Genomic DNA, 24,879 nt, shown 5'->3' with positions numbered 1-24,879 from the left:
CTATGTACTTGTGAGTAGAAAAACAAAGACCTTTAGTCTAATCCTTCCCACATGAACCCTGTTTCTGAGGCAGTTCATATACACATGTCCTGTTCAGGAAGACGACGCTGCCTATCAAGGGTAGTTTAAGAGAATACCATTGTGAGCGTTTGGTAACATTGATTTATTGTTTTTTTTTCCCTCAGTTTAATAAAGACAAACAAGACACTTCTTAAATACTGATATGACTGCAGAGGCTGGTTATTTTTCAATGGTTAGAAGTGTGAGTGGCAGTCACAGCTGGGGTTGGAAGCAACAAAGCATTCGTTATGTTTTAGAGTGGTCTTTTTTCGTCACTGTTGAAAATTTCCAGGTGTTTTAAAGCACCTGGAAGGATAAGGGTCACATGCTTTGAAAGCTCTAATACCTGATAATAGCATTCTGGTCTTTGTGGTTTATTTTTGTTCCTTTGTTTGTCTGTCATGAAAGGTGGATTCAGCATGTGTGGGGCTAGGCACAGGTGCTCAGTGGGAACTTGGTGCTCGATGTCTTCCGTCACTCAATCAGCAAACCCCAAAGAACTTGGGCGAGAAGCCCAGAGAGGTGCCTCCTGTTGTTCCTCCTGTGGCAGATGCTGTTCCTCCTGCTTTGGTGTCCCCAGCAGTGTGCCAGAGCATAGCTCCTCCTACTCCTTTGACAGTCCAGCCAGTGACAGAGTCCAGGTAAGTCAAAGCCAGTCCTGGAGATGAGAGTGGTGTAAATGGCATCTGTCAGCTTCTTTTTTATGACCTACAGTATCAAGAGCATTATGTAAGAGATGGGGTATCTCTATTAAAAATGGTTTTCTTGCAGTACTGGAAATTGAACCTGAGGGTGCTTTATCGCTGAGCAACATCCTCATCTCTTTTTTGGTTTTGTTGTTCCTGAGAGTATGTACTAAGCTGCTGAGGCTGGCCTCAAACTTGGGCTTCTCTTGGCTCAGCCTCTTGAGTAGCTTGGATTACAGGTGTGTGCCACCATACCCAGCTAAAATGATTTACATGAATATGTTGTTGAAAAAAATTATCAAAACATTGAGCCCAAAACTTTCAAACATGTATATTTTATACCTCTTTAGAGGGATCTGTCCCTCTTCTAGATTTTAGATTTGTTTGTCTTCATACTTTTCTTCTGAATTATAAATTAAAATTTCCTGAAACTCAAGTCGCTCTGTATTTGAAGAATAAACACCTATAGTTGGAATTACCTTTTGCCTCCTGGCTGTGGCCAAGGCCTGCAGGGGACATTACTCCAGGCAGTGGCTGGCATGCCCTCGTACTCCTTTTGTCCTCCCACGGAGCAGTATGGGATCGATGTTTGTGACTCCATGTCACAAGCCACCTCCACACTATTGTGAAAGTTTTTTCCCCAATTTTGAGAGTTTTCTGGGTTTCAGATATTAGAATTAATGTCACATCACTTGTTGTGTTTGTTTTTATCTTCAGTCACTTTGACTGTCTTGTAACTTGTGATTTGATACGATATTGTTTAATTAAAAGTGCTTTGTGCTTTTTACTTCACATTTTAATGACATTCCTTAAGGGACTCCTGGGCAGCATGAGGCGAGGCCCCTGCCCCTAGTGTACTTAACCACAGCTTCAATGCAAGTGGTTTGCGCAGCTTTATTATCTTTGTTGGTAGCTATTGTTTTAAAATCTGGATGTTAGCCTGTGGCTGTGGGCTCATCAGAAAGGTATTCGCTCAGCTGAAGCACTTCGGTGCCTCCACTTTGTTGGGCATCAGTGCCCAGTCAGCCCCTTATGCTGTACAGCAAATGAGCCCATTGGAACTAGGAAGCCATTGTCCTGTCCTGCCACAAGGAGGGCTGGTTGTTGTGGTGCCGAGACACAGAAGTGACACAACATGCTAGTGTTCCATGCCTGGCCTTTATCTGTAAGAGTTTTTTCCTCAAAAAGAACTGAAGAGAAAAAACATTTCATTTATTTACACCGTGGATCTAAGCAGCTCCATCTGTGTTTCACAACAGGCTGTGATTGTTGACCAGCTTCTTTTACTATTATTTCTTGAGAGTTAATGAGAAACTCTCTTGTAAGACATGTTGATTCTGTGTGTCTCAGGGTTTTCTCTTCCAGATGTGTGAGTCAGAGTGCTCATGGATTCCAGCCACAGAGTGGAGCAGAGACCAAAGAAGGTGAGCTTCATGGGGGTCTCTTCATCCTAGCCTGCTGGGGCACACTCCTTGGGCTGCACTGGGGCTACGGGACAGGAAGCCTTCTGACCTTACTAAACCTAAGCGTTAGGAATCCTCTTCTTAGAATCCAGGGGTTATTTCAGCCCCAGACTATTGAAAACAATGGTATCAATTGTAAATATCTTATCAGATCAGAGTTCCTTGAAAGATTAATTTATGCAAGTTTTTCTATTAACTTTCTCAGTACATTAATCTAAAATGAGTCATGTTAGTTGGGTCGAGTAAGAAAGGTGATTCAAAGTTTAACTACGAATACTGTTCTCCTGTCTGGCACCACACTGGAAGTGTGTGCATAGTTTATTAAATTACCTGGGACAGTGTGGGTGTTCACTTCCCCCTGCAGGTGGCTGTGGCATTCTTTCCATTGACTATTAATGAGGGTGGGCCCTCTGAAACAGTTGGAGACTCATTCTATTCAACTGAGACTTGGTGTGTGCTTGCTGGATGCTGGGCACCAACCATTCTGCATCGTTAGAGATGTAATCTTGACAAAACAATGAAACCCCCCCCCCCCCCCCCCCCAGGAATGAAAGGGCTGATATTGAAGTAAGGGTTAGATTTCAGAGAAGGTGAACAGGGAAGATGCTGGTGAGGGTGATGCCTGCATAGAGGAACAGGGAGGGAGCTACTCATGCAGCCACCTTGGAGAACCAGTTTTCAAGCAGAGGAACTGCAGATGCAGAGCCCCCAGGCAGGACTATCCCTGGTGTTCTAAGCACAGTAAAGAGGCCAGAGCTTCAGGGCGAGCAGGGCAAAGAGGAATACACTGAAACCTGAGCAAGCAGGGCCCAGGCTGTGCGGGCCTTGTACACCACTGGCTCAAGCTGAGTGGGATGGAAAGTGGTCTAGGACTGACAGTGGGGGGGTGGGGGTTACACTCTGACCACAAGCAGACAGTACTTGAGACATGGTGGAGCTCAGGATGCTACCTGTGACAAAACTCTAATTGGTTTGATCTCAGGCCAAACACTCGGTGTCTTTGAACCTTCGCTTTATTTTGTGTGAAACTATGATTCTTGCCTCACCTACTTCATGTATTCTTACAAAGATAAGTATGTGGGTCTGGAGTGATGATTATTGACAATTACGGTTACCACGGTAACCTGGTCTAATTGTAGTAAGTTATTGCAGTTGTGTGCCTTCTAACACGTTTTAAATGACCTGATGATCCTGCTCTTGGTCCTGTTCCTTTGCCAGTGTATGAAACGCACAAGGTGGCCAGCGCAAGTTCTTTCCATGCGACTCCAAACACGTCACTGGGAGTGGTTCAGGCAACACCCTCCAGAGCCCAGCCCTCGCCCACGGTGCACACCAAGGAAGCACTGGGTAAACCCTTTTGTTTGAATGTGTAGCGCCTTAAACTATAAAAAATTTAAACTCTTTTGCAATCTGTTGATGGATATTCTTTCTGATTTTTAGGTTTCATCATGAATATGTTCCAGGCTCCTACACTTCCTGATGTTTCTGATGACAAAGATGAATGGCCATCTCTAGACCAAAATGAAGACGCATTTGAAGCCCAGTTTCAAAGTAATAATTTATTTGAAAGCTAATTGGTGCATTGTACTGTGGGCGGAGTCCAGGCATTGTCAGGGATTACCTAAGATGTGGCCCTGCCTTGGTCATCACAGAAAGTGCATGAAATAGAAGTGTGGCAGAGTTGGACAAGGTTTCGATGCATGTGGTAGAGTTGGGGTTTGCTGTTTGTTGGGTTGGGTTAGGTGGGTTGGGTTGCTATAACAGTGATATCTAAAGCAGGATAAAATCCCCGTGGGGAGGTACATCAGGAAGAGCTGAATAGTCCAGGAGTGATTTGAGGCCTTCTTGGTAGAAAAGTGGCCAGGTTGTGGTTGGAGGCCAGCAACTAGCCCTCTTATCTAGGGCCAGGAGATTCATGCTGGGAGCCAGAGATTGTAATAAAGATCAGTAGGATCCATTTGGAGTTGGGAGAAGAGATTTTTCTTAAAGCAAATGAAAACTAAAACCACTGAGAGCTTTTATTGAATGAGTCAGGTGATAATAGAAGTGTCATAGGAGAATGATGAGCTGTGTTCTTGATGTGTGTCAGTAATTTGGGACCTGAGGCTGCCCAGTGATTATAGTTAAATCACTTCATACCACTACAAAGTGACTTGCCTTACTACCTAGTATTTAAAAACTGATGCCAGTTGTTTTCTATAAGCTTCTCCCCTCTACCTCCCACTTCATTTGTAGTTGAAGTTTTAGTGTAAAGGGTCATGTTTTTCCTAGAACAGTCATGAAATACATTTTTTATTCTCTTGCAGAAAATGCAAATTCTTCTGGGGCTTGGGGAGTCAATAGAGTTGTCGCTTTGACATCTGCTTTTCCTATTTTTGAAGATGGAAACAAAGAAAACTATGGGTAAAGAAACATCAAGTTAATATATCACTGGGGGGACACATGTCATAGTGCCACAAGATGCCTGGAGGTGCCTGCAGGACTCAAGATGGTGAGGCAGCAGGGAGGGAATTTGGACTGTCTGCCAGGATGGTCTGGTTCTGGCCCAGCTCTGCACTGATAAGCCTTTCCACCAACAGCTGGGAGCTTGTTGCCAGTGTTCTGCAGAGCCACAGTGCTGTGCATGAGTTCCAGGAGGGCAGAGCTCCAAGTGAAAGCACAATAGAAAAAGGAAAGCATTAGAATTTGTCAAAGAACAGGATTCTCTGGTTTGAAATTGTTTCAGAATGTAGAGGAATCAGTGCAGGTGTCCGTACCGTGCTGTTTACATTTGCAGGATTGATAAGTGGGAAAGGAGGCGGCTTACACTGGGTAACGCTGCAGAGAGAATGTTTTAAGGCAGAGGCACATGATACTAGAGAGTGGTTAATAGTTTAAACTATGGAAAAAGAGATATCTGGGTGAATTACAAGTGTCTTGGTATGGAGGAAATTCACACCGAGGCAGAATGGAGAAAGCATGACCAGCATGCAGAGAGAAGTTCCCTATCTCAGCCAGGCACTGGGAAAAGAGCTAAGGTGTTTCAAGGCATCCAAGGTATTTTATTGGCCATGCTCCTAATTGTTCTTTTGTTCCTAAAAAAAATTGTAACAATTTAAAAACTAACAAAAATTGCATTTTCTACTCTCTCTTTGGTAACTGTTAGTCAACATAGTCAATTCACTTTTTCTGGAAGTGCAATAGTAAGAAACCCCTTAATAAATGAGGGGAGAATCTAACATTGGATCAAGTGGTAGCATTTATTTCATCACCATATTTTACTGTTTTTAATTTTATAAATCTTTTCCTTAGGTTACCACAGCCTAAAAATAAGCCCACAGGAGCCAGGACCTTTGGAGAACGCTCTAGCAGCAGACTTCCTTCAAAACCAAATGTAAGCCAATCTCTGCTTCATCTGAAACAGATCTGCCAACCGCTCCACTTAATTTTACCAAGTGATTATGCCACTCAAATGGTATGATGTATATAAAACCACAATATATTGTGCGAAGTAGAAAATTGTTATTCTACTTGTTAGAATACTTGTTATTGTTCTAATATTGCTAGAATATTGTTCGACAATTATTTGAATACCTGTGATGTGCCAGATATCTAATATGTATAGGAAATAAAAATGTATTTGATATGATCCTTGCCCTCAAAGAGCCTTCCCTCTAGTAAGAACAAGCCACCTGGGGATATTTGTTTTTCCTAGACGGAGGAAGTGAGGCCTACAGTGGAATATCAGTGAGAAACCCAGCAAATCTGAATCCAGCTGAGATGGACCATCCTCAGCACAGCTCAGCAGGCACCCTTCACTGCCCAGTAGCCCACCGCATTCCACTACAGTGGCCTTTGTGTCCGTCCTCATTGACTTCCACCCTGGCCCTAAGTGTACCCCACAGTGTGCTCGATCCCCAGCCCCTGCCTGACCCCATGGCAGTGAGGCACCATTGAGAGCCACAGGCTCACCAAGCACCTGACTAAGACACCAAGCCCTGGCTCCTATTTGTAGTCCCTTGGGGGGTTGTTTGGATGAACTATTGCCTGGCTCCCTAATCTCTCTGATGATCTATTGAGCTTAAAATTTTCACAAATAATGAAGTGAATTGCAGACATAGTGCCATCACTTTAAAGGTACATTTTGCTGAACTATTACTTTTACCAAACCTACAATGCATTTTCCACATATCCTGATGCTAAACATAAGCCAGTACTTTATCTTGTATCATCTGAAGAAGCAATCTGCCAGTTTCGCCTCCATTGGAAGAGATGGTGGATTTTATGAAGACAATGCAGAAGATATAAAAATTATGTGTGAGAACCAAACCCACATAAGTACAGTTATCTCATACTAGATAAAGGCACCATAAGCATACATTGAAGAAAAGATAGCCTCTTAACAAATGGTGCTGAGAAAACTGGAAATCCATCTATAGCAGAATGAAATTGAACTCATATCTACTAGAAGAAAATGTAGGCCCAACTCTTCATCATGTTCACTTAGGAACCAACTAAAATGCATGAAGCAAAATCAAGAATCAATAAATGAGATGGTGCCAAACTAAGAAGTTTAGCAAAGGAAACAATTGAAAACATGGAGAGAGGGAGAATTCTCTCCCCTACAGAATGAGAGAAAATCTTCTTCACCTGCCACTCAGGTAGAGCATTTCTCCAGCATATGCAAAGAAAACCCAAAAAACATAACACCAAAAAATGAAATAACCCAATCAGTAAATAGTTAAAGGAACACAACAGGCACTTCACTGAAGAAGAAATGTGAAAGGTCAAATCATATATGGAAAAACGCTCAACATCTGTAGCAATTAGAGAAATGCAAATTAAAACTACACTGAGATTCCATCTCACTTTAGTCAGAATAGCAATTATCAAGAATACAAGTAGCAATAAATGTTGACAAGGATGTGAGGGAAAAGGTCTACATACATTCCTTATGGGACTGCAAATTGGTGCAACCACTCTGGAAAGCAATGTGGAGATCCCTTAGAAGACTTTGAATTAAACTACCATTTGGCCCAGTTATCCCATTCCTTAGTTTATACCCAAAGGACTTAAAAACAGTACTACAGTGACACAGCCACATCAGTTCACAATAGCTAGGCTATGGAACCAACCTAAGTGCCCTTCAACGGATGAATGGATAAAGAAAATGTGGTATATTTACACAATGGAACATTACTCAGGTATAAAGAAGAATGAAATTGTGGCATTTGCTGGTAAATGGATGGAACTGGAAACTATCATGTTAAGTGAAATAAGCCGATCCCAAAAAACCAAGGCCAAATATTCTCTCTGATATGTGGATGCTAATACACAATAAAGGTGGAGGGTGGGGACAAACAGAAGTTCATTGGATTAGACAAAGGAATGAAGGGAAGGGATGGAAATAGGGAAGACAACAGAATGAATCCGACATAACTTTTCTATGTTCATATATGAATACACAACCAGTATAACTCCACATCATGAACAACCACAGGAATGGAATCCTACGTTATACACCATGTATGTATAATATGTCAAAATATGTTCTACTGTCATGCGTATCTAAACAAATTAAAAAAATAAAAACCATGGGTGGCATTGTAAGGGCAACCAAAGGGGGCCATGAGCTATGGACCTGACTCAGCAATTTGTCTTTCCCTATAGACTCTAAAAAACTTGACCCGTAATTCTGTTCTTGGAGAAGTGCCTGATTCTAGGGGCTGGGGCAAGAAAAATACAAGATAAGTCTGGAGCATATTGTGCTAGAAAATTAAGGAAGAACTTTGGGTTTTGTTTTTTCCTATAAGAAAACCAAGAAAGATGTGGCATATCAAAAGAATATAGATGCCAACCTGAATGAGCCAATGGCTAAACCTAGAAAAATTTGAACAATAAGTAGAATAAAGTAATATTGAATTATAACCCAAGAAATAAAACAGATATTGATATAAATAAAAGGGAGCAAAGGATGATTCTTCCTTAGAGAAGAATTCCAAGTGATGTGGAAGGCATCATTAGAGTCCCAATAAAATAAATGCTATAGGCAAGATCCACTAAGGAACAGACATTGGTGAGTAAAACTTCAGGAAGAAACAGGTACTTCTGGAACCTCCAAATATCTCACCACTGTTGATTCTGCGGTGGTTTAACATTTGTCCACAAATGCTTTAATGACATCCTAGAAGGTGGAGTTTAATTTACCTCCCTTGAGTTTGGGTAAGACATTTTTCCCATTCTCTAACAAATAGAGAATGGGAAAAATGGTTTCCCGTGAGGAAACCTCACAGATGCCTTCTCAGTGATTGGGTTTAACCTCACCAGGAACAAGCCTTGTGGCTAGCTAGCATGCATCCCCACTGTATAATGAGAAGGTCCTTTACCCCAAGTTTTCCCCAAAACCTATAATTCTAGTCTACGTGTGAGAAAACGAGCCCAAATAGGGGGACATTCTGCACAGTTCCTGACTAGTGTTCACAAATTTCAGTGCAAGGAAAGAGTAGGAAGGACTGATAGATGGTCATAAACTAGAGGAGACAAAGTCAACAGGACAGTGGCACACACATGCCATCCTGGACTGGATCCGGGACAGCCAAGGGATATTGGAGGGGACTTGTGAAATCCGGATAAGGACTGATAGCTACAAGTGGTGTTTAACTTTTTGAAATGTGCCAGGATCTAGAAGAAATTGACATTAGTGGGAGCTTAATGAAGGTTGTATGAGACTGTGCTACCTTTGTAATCTTTCTATAAACCTGGATTTTTTTTTTTCAAATTTAAAGAAAAATGTAGAATTAAAATAAAAAATGTGACCCTTGTGTTGTAGTTCCACTGAGATGTATTAAAGATGAGGGGTAAAATGTTTTTTGGGGACAGAATCTCGCTGTGGTGCTCAGACTGGTCTCAAACTTCACGTGATCCTCTCACTTCAGCCTCCTGAATGGCAGGGATACATTCTGTACCACTGCACCCAGCTTGAAGTCTTAATGTCTTAAATTTCACAGACAAAACAAGAAGATTGCGATTATTTTTCAGCTCCTCCTTTGTTGTAGGAAGTGCCTCATTCTGAAGAGTTTTTGGATGATTCAACTGTCTGGGGTATTCGCTGCAACAGAACCCTGGCACCGAGTCCTAAGAGCACAGGGGACTTCACCTCTGCTGCCCAGCTTTCATCTACCCCCTTCCACAAGCTTCCAGCAGACGCAGTGAACAATCTGGAAGATAAAGGTATGCGACATACTTTTTCAGTGTCTGTCTTCTACAAACATTAGTATTAGTCGGTTCATTAGTATTAATAGTGTTCTTGAAAATTCTAAGGGGGACGTTCGAAAACCATAAAGGGGCTTGGAATCCATTAATTGTTTTTTTCTTTGGCATACTAACTTCATAAAGTCCACACATTTTGAAAATTTAATAACAGATCATAGGTAGAAATGGGGGAAACTTATCGAAGCATATAAAGGCAAATATACAAAGTCCAAACCATTTGTACAGGAGTATGATTATGTTTTTCAAAAGTCAAGAGGGGAGCACTACAGATAATTATTTGAATGCTAAAAATACTAAACATGGTTTTTAATTTAATGAATAAAAAAATAGCCAATTTTGGTCCTTGATACATTTCTATAAATTTTTATTATTTCAGATATGCAGCCAAGGATACATTACACATAAAATAATTTTGTTTTTTTAGTGTTTTGCTTCAAGGGAATAATGACAAAACTCAACAAATAGTCTTTTATTTCTACTGCATCCCAAATATAGCACCCTATATAAAAGAGATATATATCTCTGAATTGAACCCTGATATGTGGCATTACATTGAGCACAGATAATTATTAGTTTTTTATTACCAACCTACAGTATACATACTATGAGATCTGGGACTTCGGTACCATTTCAGTGACTACCAATTTACCAGCCAAACTCTGTCACTGCTGGTACTTTTTAAAAGCAAAAATGAAATAACTGCCAAGGAATTTCACTTCACTAATCTCCTGAACCTGGCTGTGACCTGTCACCCATGCCAGTGACCACCTGTGTGGTCATTCTGTCTGGAGTGGACCTGCTGATCTCTGGACTCTTTGTTCTTGAAGGATCATTATAGATCAGATGTCAAAACTGAAGTGCTCCCCTGTACGAGAGGGTTGAGTGATCTTGATTTTCCGCATCTTATCACACTTTGCCATGGAACACTATTTTGAAATTATAATGAAAGTCATCATATAAAGGAATTCTAGAATTGTAACCATGTCAAATGGTATGCGCGTGCATATACATACATGTAATGTTTGTGTCTCTCGTTTTTTGTGTATTTCAGAAAACATGATAGCAACGCAGTGTACCCATGTGCCGTTGAGTTCTTGTGTTGAGAATGTGGTGGAGCCCTTGAGAGACAGAAAGTTCAGGTAACTTGCAGTTGTGCCCTTCTCTGCATTTCCACTTGAGCTTTCCTTTTCCAGATGTAAGAGAATGCCTAATCCCATCCTAAACAACTCATAAAGTGCTTATCAATCGGCAGCTTTTAGTCAGAAGGTCCTCTAAGCCCCCCTTCTTAGTATCAGGACAGTGAGAGAAGCAGCTAGGGTGACCGAGTCTGCAATTGACTTGTACTCATTTGGGGATTAGAACTGGAAAGCCTTTTACCAAAAAGAGACCCTGCCATGTGAAGACTGTTGCAGAACTGAGCAAACACAGAATTGCTTTTCATACCCAGTAAAATTGAGAAAATTGATGACTTCCTTTTAAGAGAAGAGAGGGTACTTAAGCCTCCTAAGGAATAAGTGGTAAAGGCAGACTCGGCACCGTAAACCCCACCATGTCTGCGCAGGCTGTAAACCTCAGAGATCCTAACCAAGGCTGCCATCTTCTGGGTAACTAGTTTATTCTAGACACAGTACTTACGCTTTTCCTGGACTCTGTCTTTCAGTTAGTCCTTATAATAACTGAGTTGTGGGGACTATTCTTTCTTTTTCCATTATAGATAAGGAAATTGGGTCTCAGATAAATTATTGACTTAAAGTCATAAGGCTGCAAATTTACAGAATTGGAGTGTGAACCTGTATTTGTCTGAGTGCTGACCCCTTCTTCTCACTGCCTCTTATTAGAAACCCACAAGGCACAAGTTCAATTAAAAAGCAAAAATATATTGAATTTGCATTAATTTTATTATTGATGTTAATCACTTTCTGTATGTTTATGTTCATTTATTTTTTTTCTTAAGTAATTTCTGTTCACATCTTTTATCCAATCGTTTGTTTATTTGGGTCACAGTTGAATGAGGTTTTTGATAACAAGAGCCATCAGGAGTGGCTAAGCCCAGCCAGACCTTTGACTCACAAGAATGCCATAAGCCATCCTTGATGTAAGATTAACTTAGAAGTACATAGGGCAGAAATCCCAGTTGCTGGCTGGGTGCACCCTACCCAAGGAACTGTTGTCTTTGGCCCCGTGTGACAGTTCAGTTGCAAGGAAGCAAGGCTCACATGAACCAAGTGCAGGAGCCTCACTTAAGAGCCTTATGCAACGCCTCCATCAGGTCCCAGGGTGCCCATGGGCACAATTTCAATTAAAAACCAAAATTTATTGAATTTGCATTATTTTATTATTGGTGAGTTAACCATTTTCTACATGCTTATGCTGATTCATTTTTTTTTCTGAAAAATGAATAACTGAAACTATGGGTTCCTAGCAGATATTTGTAATCCTACTCCAGATACAGTTAACCAGTAAGGGTTATTTTTAACCATAACCAATGGTGACAGAGTAAGTTTTTAGGGGAAAAGAGCTAGCAGTTAACAGACTCAGATTCTTATGGACAAGAGAGAAAGATTTTGTTAGTCATTTATGCATTGATAGTAATTTGGATACCCATGTTACTAGTATCGGTAGTATAAGGTATGGAAACAATTTTTCAACGTACAGGTAAGGTTCCCCTAGTGTCTATTTGAGAAGCCAAATAGTGGCCAGTACTATTTGAACTATCATGGTCTTGGGAAACTAGGGAACACTAAGAAATTGTCGCAGTTGAGAAAGGGACATATTTATTTGTGATATATATGTATAGATGTAAGGGTTAAATGTGGGTGTAGAGATATACATGATTGATTCTCATTGTTCCTTGTAGTGTATACTGGACACTTGTCCAGGGGAAATACATGCTTATCCTGTGGGCCTCTGTTGCCATGTTTGTTTAAAGTCACCTTATTTAACACATATTACTCATGACTTACATTGCACTTGTGCCTGGATGAGGCTTACCTGTTTTCTCTGTAAGGCATCTCAGAGCCTTCTATGCTTAGGAACAATAGACACACTTCAGCAAAACACCTGAAATCCCAACAAAAAGCACAGAAATGCAAAAACCATGGCATTAGACTCCAAACAGGGCAGTGAGGAGCATAAGCTGTAGGCTTCACCTTGCTCCACCTGGCCTGGGAACACGCACCCAGATTTTTCATTTCTCTAAAGTCTGCAAATGACTGAAAATTATATGAATGTTGATCTGGATATTTAAGTAAATTTTAACACATAGGTGCATTCACAAATCTGAAACCTATGAATGGGAATCAGCTGTGTATGCATGTATATACACACACCCATATGTATGGAAATGTGTAGGATTTTGTTAGATTGTGGTTGACATTTTTTTGTTGTCTGAATGTTATAAAAGAATTCATTTTTAGAAAGAAGTTAGATATCCAGTCTTGATCATAGCAGTGCTGCTGAGATACCCTTTCTCCCGACATTCCCTGCTAAATAATACCAAGCGTATCACCACCCCCATTTATCTAGTATATCATCATGTCTTTGATTTTTATTTCTATTAATATTGGACTAGCTTTGTATTTGCCTATAGTTGTGTAAGAAAATGATTTAATCAACTCAGGCTGTGCAGCAATTTTGAAGTGACATTCCTAGAATGAAAAGGAAACTCTGTTGCAGAACTTTTGTGTGATCAAGTCCATTAGGCTTCTAATAATAGGGTGTTTTTATTTTCTCTATAATTTTCTCCACATCCAGTTCAATTCAAGAGAAGAGCCCAGAAGGCACATGCCCCAGAGACCTCTCTTTGGCATCCTTGCACCATTTCAGCCAGCCTGCCCCGGGTGCTGCACTCACCCAGGAAGCTGTACGGGGCCTTGAAGCTTGTAAACTCACAGACACTGACCGAGCCGTAGTGGAGGACCCGTCCGATGCCAGTGCCAGGCCCCAAGAAGACCGGATGCAGACGGGTCCCCATGGGGATGTCAGTGCTCCAGGTGTGCCCAGAGGCTCAGGCTTAGTCATGCCATTAGGACCACAGCATAGGAAGAGCTGTTCTGTGGAAGAACTCAGAGGGGGACCGGTGTGCCACTAAGTAGAACCTACAGTCAGACACTTCTCACTGTACTGAAGTGCAGTCCAGCAGGGATGTACTTGAAGGGCAAATCGATCCATTTTAATTTTAGATTTCAAGTTAAGTACTGTTGGAAGAGGGAATTGGAATTCAAGGGCCTACTGTGTGTCAGGCATTTAATCTAATGCTGTTTTCCCCACTTTACAGAAAAGTCAAAAGAGGGTCAAGATTAAAGAGATCTCTCCTTCCACCCCTTGTCACCCAGACAGTCTCACCTACTGGTAGAGAATATGGACCAGAGATGGAGTGGCTAGGGGACAAGGCTAGGTTCTATCCTAGCAGTCCTTTCATAATTGCCACTAATAAGAATACGTTATTATTCTAAGTTGGAGAGAAACCTTCATCTTCCCTTTAGAAATTGTTTTCTATCTTGGACCAAAGTACAACTCATGTGCAAATTGTGTTTTGTGGGTGTAAGTGGGAAAGCAGTTAAAGACCGTGTATCTGTCTGAGCACATTTGAGGTCACTAACCAACCCCATCTGTGCCTTAAATGTGCAGCCATAACTGCTAAAGGCAGGACCTAGCATTTTAGGTGAGCGGAGTGAGATGCAGCTGATATCCCTTTGTCACCCTGAATGTTGATTTAAACTTTCAAATTCAAAATGGCAGATGGTCAACTGCACAACTCCCAGTTCTGACTTTTGGAAACAATTCTCTATTACTTGAATCAATGCTCTATAAAGGATGAGACTTTTGAAAGCTTAATTAATGAATGATTGTCTCCACTTGCTTTATCTAAAATTTATTAAGTAAAATCTTTGAATACTGAACTCATGTTTCTTTTCTTATTCCTATTCCTTTAAGACTTCACTATTGAGAATCCGTGGGATGATAAGTTGATTCTCAAACTTCTATCTGGGCTTCCTAAACCAGTGAGTTCCTATCCAAATACTTTTGAGTGGCAGTGTAAACTTCCGGCCATCAAGCCCAAGACTGAATTTCAATTGGGTAAGAACTTTATGGGTGATATAGCTTTGTATTCTTGTTCATCCATGGAACATTGATGGTGATTCATGTGTATGTGAGATTCTCCTCCTGTCCCCCAGCCCCAGTAAAGAGTTACAGCTACAGTATTGAGAAATCTTGTTAATCCATGGCTATAGGACCATGAGTGCTGTTGGACTGGAACACATTTAACTCAGAGATCTCTATCAAAGTAAAAATGCACGTGCTTAGGCTGGGGCAGCTCAGCAGCAGAACACTAACCTGGCATGTGTGAGGCTGCAGGTTTGATCTCCAGAACTGCAAAATTTTAAAAATGCATTTAGACTATTTAAGAATTTCTTGCAGATTTTATAGTCAAAAACAGGCATTGATAACAAAATGAGGAATTTTTTTTTTTTTTGCCATTCTGACCACTTTTCAATATACTGAGGCACTAAGGACGTTGATAACAAGCACATGTGCAACTGTCACCACCATCTTATTATAAGTTTTTATCATCCAAATGGAAACTTGGTTATTTTTTTTTAGTTCTGGTGCTTGAACCCAGGACCTCACACATGCTATGCAAGGACTCTACTACTGAGCTACATCTTTGGCCTTTTTTATTTTATCTTGAGACAACGTCTTCCTACATTGCTCAATCCAGTGTCAAACTTGTGATCCCCCTGTCTCAGCCTCCTAAGTAGCTGGGATTACAACATGCACCACCACACCTGGCAGAATGAGGAAACTAATTCTGTATGGACAGTGTGTTGTACATGTTTCTTAAGAAAAGGGATAGTATTATATACTCATTTGATAATATTTCTGGAAAACTCTTGAAGAATACTCAAAACTAAAATGGTTGGTTTAGTGGGAGTGGGAAAGTGGGTGGGTGTGGATAACACGAGAGCAAGGCTTTTCACACATAGAGCCGCCGTACGCCTTCAGAACAATTGAGGGGCCATCAGAGTTCCCATGCCCACCTCCCTGCCCCTCACCCAGATCCTCTGTTAGCGTCTTGAATAAGTGTGCCTGCTGATTGTGACAGTGATGAGCATGTACCGGTATGTGGCCAAAGTCCACGATTTCCTTCGAGGTTCCTTGTACTGTGCGTTCTGGGGTTTGGAACGCTTGGCAGATCTCCTCGCTGCGGGGCACTTCAGAATAATTGGCCTGCCTTGAGTCTCCTGTGCTTTCCCCTTCTCCCCTTCCTCTGCACCCCAGAAGCCCTGGCAGACACTGACTGGGCCCTTTATTCTACAGTTGGCCTTTTCTAGAATGTCATGTGTTTGAAATTACAGTTTGTAGCCCATCAGGCCATTTCCTGTCACTTAGCAACAGAATTTAAGGCTCCTCTCTGCCTTTTCATGGCTTGCTAGCTTTTTTTTGAATCACTGTAGTCCCCACCGTCTGGATGGCCCTGTACCACACAGCTCATTTACCTACTAAAGGCCACCTCATTGCTTCCAACTTTTGGCAATTATGAATAAAGTTGCTTTAAACATTGTACGCAGGTTTTTCTATGGACGTATTTTTAACCCATTCAAGTAAATACCAAGGAGTGTGATTGTTGGATTGCGAGGCATGAATATACACTCATCCCTCAGGTCTGCACAGGCTAGCTCTAGGAACCCAGTGGGTGCCAAAGTCCATGATGCTCAAGTTTCTCATATAAAATGGGTAGCCGTGCATATAACTTAACATATACTTTAAATAATTTTGAGGTTACTTACAATACTTTGTACAGAGTAAGTAGTTGATATGCTCTATTATTTAAGGAATAATGATTTAAAAATATTTGTACATATTCAATCTATCGTTGGTTAAGTTTATAGATTTGGGGGCTGGGGATGTGGCTCAAGCGGTAGCGCGCTCGCCTGGCACGCCTGCGGCCCGGTTCAATCCTCAGCACCACATATAAACAAAGATGTTGTATCCGCCGAAAACTAAAAAAATAAATATTAAAAAAAATTCTCTCTCTCTCTTTAAAAAAAAAAAAAAAGTTTATAGATTTGGATCCTCATATACAGAGGGCTGAGTGTTTGCTTATATGAGAAAGTGCCAAGCTCTGCTAGTGTGGCCATACCATCTGTGTCTTTATCAGCAGTGAGCAAGAACTCCCTGCTACACCCTCGCAGCTTTTGCTGTTTTTACCCTTCTGGTAGGTGTGCAATAGTGTCTCACTATTTCAGGGTGACAACAGTGATGTTCAACAGTGAGCGTGAACATTTTTTCATGTGTTTACTTGCTGTCTGCATACTTTTAATGAGCTATGTGTTCAGATCTTTTGCCCATTTTTTTAATTGTCATATTGTTAAATATCAAGAATTTCTCAAACAGTTTAGATAGCAGTTCTTTATTAGATACTTGTTTTGCAAAGATTTTCTCCCAGTCTGGTTTGTCTTTCTATTTTTTTTTTTTAAATTGTGTCTTTTAAAGCACAGAAGTTTTAATATTAATGAAGTCCAGTTTATCAGTTTTTTTTCCCCTACAGGTCATGCTTTTGGTGTTACATCGAAAAACTCATTGCACCAGTGGAAACTTAAATAGTCTTCTGTATTCTTTTCTAGAAGTTTTATAGTTTTATTTTTTCGGTCTATGCTCCATTTTGAGTTAACCTTTGTGCAAGGTGTAAGGTGTGTGTCTAGGTTCATTGTCACTTGTGCATGTCTGAATGCTTGGCACCACTTACTGAAAACACTGTTTCTCATGTTTGATCCTTTGCCCAAGAGCAGTTCTAAGACTGTGTGGTTCTGTTCTGGACTCAGCTCTTTTCCATGGGTTTGCTTGTCTCTTGCCAGCACCACAGGGTTATGGTCAGTCTCAGAGTGGGATGAAGTCAGCCCTTTACTTCCTTCTTCCATCTCAATATTGTGTTGACTTTCTGGGTCTTTTGCCTTTCCATATAAACTTTAGAATCAGTTTGTTGGTGTTCACAAAATAACTTCTAGATTTTTATTGAGATTGCATTTAGTCAAGTTGGGAAGAGATGACATCTTGACAAAATTGAATCTTATCCTTGTACATGGAAATCTCTCCAATTAAATCTCCTTTGATCTTTCATCAGAGTTTAGGTTTTCTCATATAGATCTGGTACATAATATATATTATTACCTAAGTATTCTTTGTGTTTTAATTTCTCATTCTAATTGTGTATTTCAGGAACATAGGGAAGTAATTGTATTTTATATATCTGCTTTGTGTCCTATAAGCTTTCTGTATCCACTAATAGTTCCAGGAGATTTTGTTACTGTTGATTCTTTAGATAGTCCTGTCATCTATAAAGAAAGATAGTTTTATTTCTTCCTTTTCCAATCTGTATACTTATTTTTTTAAAATGTCTTATTGCTGGGCTGGGGATGTGGCTCAAGCGGTAGTGTGCTCACCTGGCATGCGTGCGACCCTGGTTCGATCCTCAGCACCACATACAAACAAAGATGTTGTGTCCACCGAAAAACTAAAAAAATAAAGAAATAAATATTAAAAATTCTCTCTCTGTCTCTCACTCTCACACTCTTTCTTTAAAAAAATAAAATAAAATAAATAAATGTCTTATTGCACTAGGTGGGAATTCTAGTACAATGCTGAATAGAAATGATAAGAGACAAGCATCCTCACCTCATTCCTGACCTTGGGGCTGCATCTATGTAGTGTATCACCATCAGGTCTGATGCTGGCTATAGGTTTTGTACATGTTCTTTATCAAGTTGAAGTTTCTCTGTTGCTAGTTTGCTCAGAATTGTTATGAACGGATGTTGGATTTTATCAAATGTTTTTCCTGCATATGTTAATATGATCATGTGATTATTCTTAGCCTGTTGGTGTGATGGGTCAGGTTAACTGATTTTCAGATGTCATGTTTAAATTTAATTGCCATTGTCACAGTTTAAGAGGTGGGATCTTTAAGAGTTGATTAAGCCATGAAGGCATACCCTTACGATTGAACTGAGGCCATTGTTGCTGGGTGGGTTAGTTGTAATGGGGGTTCTGGCAGGCCATCTCCCGCCTCACCCTCACCATGTGATGCTCCCACCATCTTAGGATGGACCATGAAGATCCTCCCCAGTTCTAGCCCCTCAATCTTGGACTTGTCAGCTTTTGGAACTATGAGCCAAATAAATCTCTTTTCTTTATAATTTATCCAGTTCATAATATTCTGTTATAGCAGCAGAAATCAGACTAAGACAGTCGTGGTATATAACTTACTGTATACATTGTTGGATTTTACTTGCTAATGTTTTGTTAAGATTTTTACATTCATGAGAAGTATTTGTCTGTAGTGTTTCTTATAATATCTCCATCTGGTTTTGGTAACCTGGAAATGCTGACCTCATAGAATGAATTAGGAAGTATACTCTACCACTATTTTCTGGTAGAGATTATAGAGAATTTCTATAATTTCTTCCTTACAGATTTGATAGAATCTGTCAGTGAATGCATCTGAACCTGGTGCTTTCGGCTTTAGAAGGTTATTAGTTATTAATGCAATTTCCTTAATAGATGCGGAACTATTCCAATTATCTAGTTCTCTTTATGAGCTTTGATAGATTTTGTCTTTCAAGGAATTGGTTCATTTCATCTAGGTTTTTCTCATTTGTAAACATTGTGTTCTGAATACTCTCTTATTATGTCTTTAGCGTCCATGAGCCTTTCATTTCTCATTATTTGTGTCTTTTTTTTTTCTTAGCTTACCTGACTTGATGTTTATCAATTTTATTAATCTTCTCAAAAACACAACTTTTGGGGTTTTCTTATTTTTCTCTATTGATTTCTTTCATAATATTTTCTTTTGTTTACATTTAATTAGTTCTTTTTTCTTAAGTTCCTAAGGTGGAACCTTAAATCATTAATTTTATATCTTTTCTTTTTGTTATTTTTATTCTTACTTTTTTGTAAACAATTCTTTTTTAAAATGTGTTATTTTTAGTTGTATACTCTTTCTTCTTTTCTAAGTCCTTTATGAGACTTCTTCAATCCATGTGTTATTCAGAAGTGTGTTTAATCTCCCAAGATGTAGGGGCTTTCCAGCTGTCTGCGTTAATGGATCCCCAGTTTAATTCCACTGTGGTCTGAGAGCAGACATTATATGATTTCTATTCTTTTAAATTTGTGAGGGTGTATATTACAGCACAGAATGTGGTCTGTCTTGGTGAATGTTCCAAGTCAGTGTGAGAATATCATATATTCTGTAAATGTCATTCAGATCCAATTTGCTGGTTTTCTGTTTAATGGTCCATTTCTTTTTTTTTTTTTTTTAATGTTTATTTTTTAGTTTTAGGTGGACACAATATATTTATTTTTTTATTTCTATGTGGTGCTGAGGATTGAACCCAGTGCCTCACGCATGCCAGGCGAGCCCTCTACCAGTTGAGCCACATCCTGAGCCCCTTAATGGTCCATTTCTGATGGAAGGATATAGGAATCTCCAAGTGTAATAGTGAAGTCACCCATTTTACTTGCATTTCTATCAATGCATGCCTCATATATTTTCACATTCTTTCATGAGATGTATACACAGCATGTCCTGTTGGAGAATTAACCCCTTTTTCATTCTGTAATGCCCCCTTTTATGCCTGTTAATTTTCCTTGCTCTGAAATCTGCTGTATGGAATTAATACAACTATTTCTGTTTTCTTTTTTTTTTTTTTTTAAGAGAGAGTGAGAGAGGGGAGAGAGAGAGAGAGAATTTTTTTTTTAATATTTTATTTTTTAGTTCTCGGCGGACACAACATCTTTGTTGGTATGTGGTGCTGAGGATCGAACCCGGATCCCAAGCACGCCAGGCGAGCGCGCTACCGCTTGAGCCACATTTTCTTGAGATAACTGTTAGCATCCTATATCTTATTAACTGTTAATCTGCATTTGTCGTTATACTTTCAGTGTGTGTGTTTTCATTGGTGGGTGAAGATCATTGGTGTTCTGAGTGATTATTGATATAGCTGGACTCGTGTATCATTTGTTAGTTTTCTAGTCATTACACTTGTTCTTTGTGTTTTTTTTTTCCCCACTCTCTGCCTTCTTTGGCTTTGAGTTATTTCATATTCTGTTGCGTCTCCTCTCTCAGCATATCAATAATATTATCTTTGTCACATTTGCAAGTGGATTCTGCAGAGTGTGCAGTATATATACACTCAGAGCCAGTCCAAGTCCACTTTCCGATAGCACCTCACCCCCTCACAGCAGGGCCCACACCATGCGGCAGGGGTGTCATTCCCTCCCTCCTGCCCACCTCTTCTGTCATTGCTGCCGTTGGTTTCACTTATCCACTGGTATGCCACCACTAGGTGGACGCTATTGTTTTGAACAAATGGGTTTTTGTTAGATAATTTAGAATAAGAAACATCAAATATTTTACTTAACACTCTGAGTCTAAGTTTCTGGCCTATATTATCTTCCTTCTCTCTGAAGAACAGTGCACGTTTACCAGTGACAGATTCCCTCCATTTTTGTGTAAGAAAGTCTTTATCCTTCACTTTTGAAGGATAGTTTCATGAAGCAGAACATTCTAGCTGGTGGTTTTTCTCTTTCAACCCTTTAAATGTTGTACTGCACACTCTTGCTTGTGTGGTTTCTAAGGAGAAATCTGATGTACTTATCCTTGTTCTTCAGGAAGTAAGCTCTTTTTATAGCTATTTCTATTTTGTAGCATTTTTCAAATTTTTCTTTGTCTTTGATTTTCTGCATTTTCTTTGTGATGTGCCTAGGTGTAGGTTTTTCTATCTGTCCTGCCTGGTATTCTCTGAGATTCCAGGATCTGTGGTTTGGTGTTGGTCTTGAATTTTTGAAAACTCACACTTTTTTCTTTTCTTTTTACATTTCAGTTTTCCTCTTAGTGTGTCCTGGAGCTCACTGATTCTTTCCCTGGCCGTGTACAGTCTACTAAAAGACATTCTTGGTTTCTGTCACCGAGTGGGTTTTTTTTATTTCTAGCATTTCTTTTTGCTTCTTTCTGCTTATTTGACCTATTCTTGAAAATTGTCTCCTTTTTCTGTTAGAATCCTTAGCACATTGATCACAATTTTAAAAACTATCCTGGTCTGATAATGCTGAAATCTCTGCCCGTTTCCAGTGCTTGCTCTGCCTCCTCAAGCTGTGTTTTGTCTTTTAATATGCCTTGTCAATTTTGTTGCTGGCCAGACCTGATGGACTGTGTAAATGGAACTGAGATAGTTAGGTTTTGGTGTAACCTTTATCTGGCTAGAAGTTAAGCTGTGTTGTCTTCCCTGTTGCCTTTAAGGTTCCCTAGAAACTTTCTTTTTATACTAGGGATTAAACTCAGGGGCATTTTATCACTGAGCACATCCCAGTCCTTTTAATTTTTTTATTTTGAGACAGGGTCTCACTAAGTTGCCTCCTTAGTCGCTGAGATTACAGGCGTGCACCAAACAACCAAGAGTCATCTTCTTAGATAATATGAGGACTACTGTCCTTCCCATTGCTAATTCCAGCGAGGTGTCTGCTGTGAACCTCTGTGTCTTCCTCTTCGTCTCCCCACTTTGGGTGCAGCAGTTTTCCCTCTGATCTCAGTTTTTAATAGTCCAAGAAGAGCTGTTGAATTTCAGTTGTTCATTTACTTTCTTGCCATAAAAGTGGAGTGACAGCTTTCAAGCTGCTTATGTGCTAGACTGAAAATCACAGATTTTTTTTTAATATATATTTGATTTTGAATGGGAGGATTATTTTTAGAATTTTTAAGAATCAAATGCAACATCACCATGGTCTTTTTCTCCAAAATCAATAACCCCAGTGTAACCACAAGGAAAATATAAACAAACCCAATTTGAAGGACATCTGACTAGTACTCTTTGGAACTATCAAGGTCAATTAAAAAAAAAAAAAAGATGAGAAAAGTCTGAGACATGTCACAGGCTAGGAGTAGCCATGGAGATAGAATGACTAAATATAATGTATCCTGAAACACAGAAAAACTAGTGAGTCTGCAAGTGTGGATTTCAGTCAGCAGCAGCACTCCTCGGTTGGTTCCTTGTCTGTGACATAAGAGCCATGTGGGCTAGGGGATGCAGAAACTCCGCTTTCTTGGCTACTTTTCTATCAATCAAAAACTATGTAAAATTAAAAGTTGAATTAAGTATTTTAAATTGTCTATTACAAATGTTGCTATAGTTTTATTTTGCCCTTTTTATTTTAATTTTTTTGTTTTGTTTTAATAAAGTTTTATTTTTCCAAATGCACAGTTGCTTGGACCTGCTAGTGCATCTGCACAGCAACAGGGGCATCTCCATCTCGGTATTTCTGGTGTAAATTACTTGAGCTCTATGCTTTAACACCAGTTTGAAAAGTCCTTTACTGAGGAGCTCCTGAAGGGAGCCAAGGAACCGCAAGTCCTTATCCCTCGAAGACCCCAGCTGTGCTTAGAAGCTCGTAGTTGGGAACGTCCTTACAGAGTTTGTCATAAGTAGCTTTGTCAGACAAGACTAGATGTTGAGCTTGCCCTGATCTTTGCCTTCGGACCACTTCTTCTTTTCAGCGTTGCCCCAGATTTGTTCACTGGGCCCTTGCCTTTCTTGGCCGACCTTCCGGCATCTCTCTTCTTCTTGTCACCCTTGAGCAGCGTTGCAAAGCCTGGAGAGCAGCACCAGCTATTGGAGCCTCGTCAAGATGTCTTTTTTATTTTTATCCTATTGTAAAACGTGTTTATTTCAAAAAGCTTTATGTATCACTTCAGGGAGGATTTCTCCTGTCATCTGCCTGCAAGATGGGCAGCACAGGTACTGCTCATTTTAAAATGCAAGAACCTTGATGGGGAGGCACTGAGTGCCCAAACCCACGCACCTTAGTGACCCCCGCAGGCTGCCCTGAACTTGGTAAGGGGGCTCTTGTTGCAGGTATTTACTTCCTTTCATCTAAGCCTGTAAAACATTTCCCAAGCAACTGTGGCCATTTTTATTTATGAAAGCAATTCAAGTACAAAGGAAATTTTACAAATTCTTCATTTGGATAAAGTCCTTAATATTTTGAGCCCATTTGTCATTTTGACACATTTATCTCTTCCCAGGTTCTTCACTGGTCTATGTCAATCACCTTGTTGGAGAAGGGGCCTTTGCCCAAGTCTATGAAGCTACCCAGGGAGATGTGAATGAGACCAAAAATAAACAGAAATGTGTCTTAAAGGTAAATGGTGCAAATACATTTTTGAACTGTAGAGAAATGATTTTCAGCCTCTTTTTTTTTTCTTTAAGACAGTGATGTTTTTATTGAGCAATTAAGAAATAAAACAATACTATGAGGATCTGGAATTGCTTTCTGCAGAACAAATCATAATGTCATTGCTTTCTCATGTCCCTTATTAGGATACTATTTTCCAGAATGTGACTCTGGATATAAATAACATATACCTGATTTTGCTTGTAGGTCCAGAAGCCTGCCAACCTCTGGGAATTCTACATTGGTACCCAGCTGATGGAGAGACTAAAGCCAGCTGTGCACCACATGTTTATCAAATTCTATTCTGCCCACTTCTTCCAGAATGGGAGCATCTTGGTAGGAGATCTCTACAGCTATGGGACACTATTAGTAAGTGTTCTGTTTTTATAATATGGATATGAATTTAAGTGCATTTCTGGTTTGTGCCTTACCCATATATTTTCTGGTTAGAACTTTAGTTGGGGTGCCAAACGGGCAAAGTCCTTGACTTGAAATTTCATTAATCCTCATCCAACTCAGGATACCATTTGCATTGTTTCTAGAATGCCATTAACCTCTACAAAAATACCCCCGAAAAAGTGATGCCCCAGGCTCTCGTCATCTCTTTCGCTATCAGGATGCTCTACATGATTGAACACGTCCACAGCTGTGAGATCATTCACGGAGACATTAAGCCAGACAATTTCATACTGGGAAACAGGCAAGTGTGGACCTCTGAACAGGGTTCTTTCCTGAACATCTAGCAGCCCTTTGTCATTTGTGCTCATTTCCTGTCCTGAATTGTATTTAATCTAGGTTTTTGGAACAGAACGATGAAGATGGCGATTTGTCTACTGGTTTGGCACTTATTGACCTGGGTCAGAGTATAGATATGAAACTTTTTCCAAAAGGAACTGCCTTTACAGCAAAATGTCAAACATCTGGCTTCCAGTGTACTGAGATGCTCAGTAACAAACCATGGAACTACCAGGTACAGACCTAAAGTAAGAGGTTTGGAAAATTTTCCTCTGTTGTACCTACCAGATTTTCAAAATGAATTTGGAATCTCGTTAGTTTGAACTGGTCTCTTGGACACAGTAGAAGAAGAGATGGGGGCCAGGAACGTGGCTTAGAAGTAGGGCACTTGCCCAGTAAGCATGAGGTCCTGGGTTGACTCTGTAGCATTCAAAGAGAGAGAAGGTAGTAAAGGAGAGATG

The 24,879-nt window shown here is 40.0% G+C and overlaps 1 protein-coding gene across 2 annotated transcripts in view; it reads left to right on the top strand.

The window, feature by feature from the left end:
* Positions 1 to 24,879, top strand: part of BUB1 (BUB1 mitotic checkpoint serine/threonine kinase) — a gene marked incomplete at both ends in the record, with an annotated part of 49,445 nt that overhangs the window by 17,528 nt on the left and 7,038 nt on the right. Inside the window, 14 exons of one of the 2 annotated variants that reach the window (XM_081265380.1) lie at positions 469 to 701; positions 2,112 to 2,170; positions 3,428 to 3,556; positions 3,650 to 3,760; positions 4,516 to 4,612; positions 5,501 to 5,582; positions 9,244 to 9,418; positions 10,512 to 10,599; positions 13,214 to 13,452; positions 14,396 to 14,539; positions 23,535 to 23,650; positions 23,891 to 24,052; positions 24,226 to 24,389; positions 24,479 to 24,653. In XM_081265380.1, the coding sequence (XP_081121506.1) occupies positions 469 to 701; positions 2,112 to 2,170; positions 3,428 to 3,556; positions 3,650 to 3,760; positions 4,516 to 4,612; positions 5,501 to 5,582; positions 9,244 to 9,418; positions 10,512 to 10,599; positions 13,214 to 13,452; positions 14,396 to 14,539; positions 23,535 to 23,650; positions 23,891 to 24,052; positions 24,226 to 24,389; positions 24,479 to 24,653 (1,974 nt within the window). Of the gene's footprint in view, positions 1 to 468; positions 702 to 2,096; positions 2,171 to 3,427; positions 3,557 to 3,649; positions 3,761 to 4,515; positions 4,613 to 5,500; positions 5,583 to 9,243; positions 9,419 to 10,511; positions 10,600 to 13,213; positions 13,453 to 14,395; positions 14,540 to 23,534; positions 23,651 to 23,890; positions 24,053 to 24,225; positions 24,390 to 24,478; positions 24,654 to 24,879 lie in introns of both variants that reach the window. The other variant, XM_081265379.1, reaches the window with a different exon arrangement.

This window comes from Spermophilus citellus (genome assembly GCF_964194105.1).
Source record: "Spermophilus citellus genome assembly, chromosome: 13".
NCBI classification, from domain to species: Eukaryota; Metazoa; Chordata; class Mammalia; order Rodentia; family Sciuridae; genus Spermophilus; species Spermophilus citellus.
Note: the sequence above shows the minus strand (reverse complement) of the source record. Positions and strands in the feature narration are given on the sequence as shown.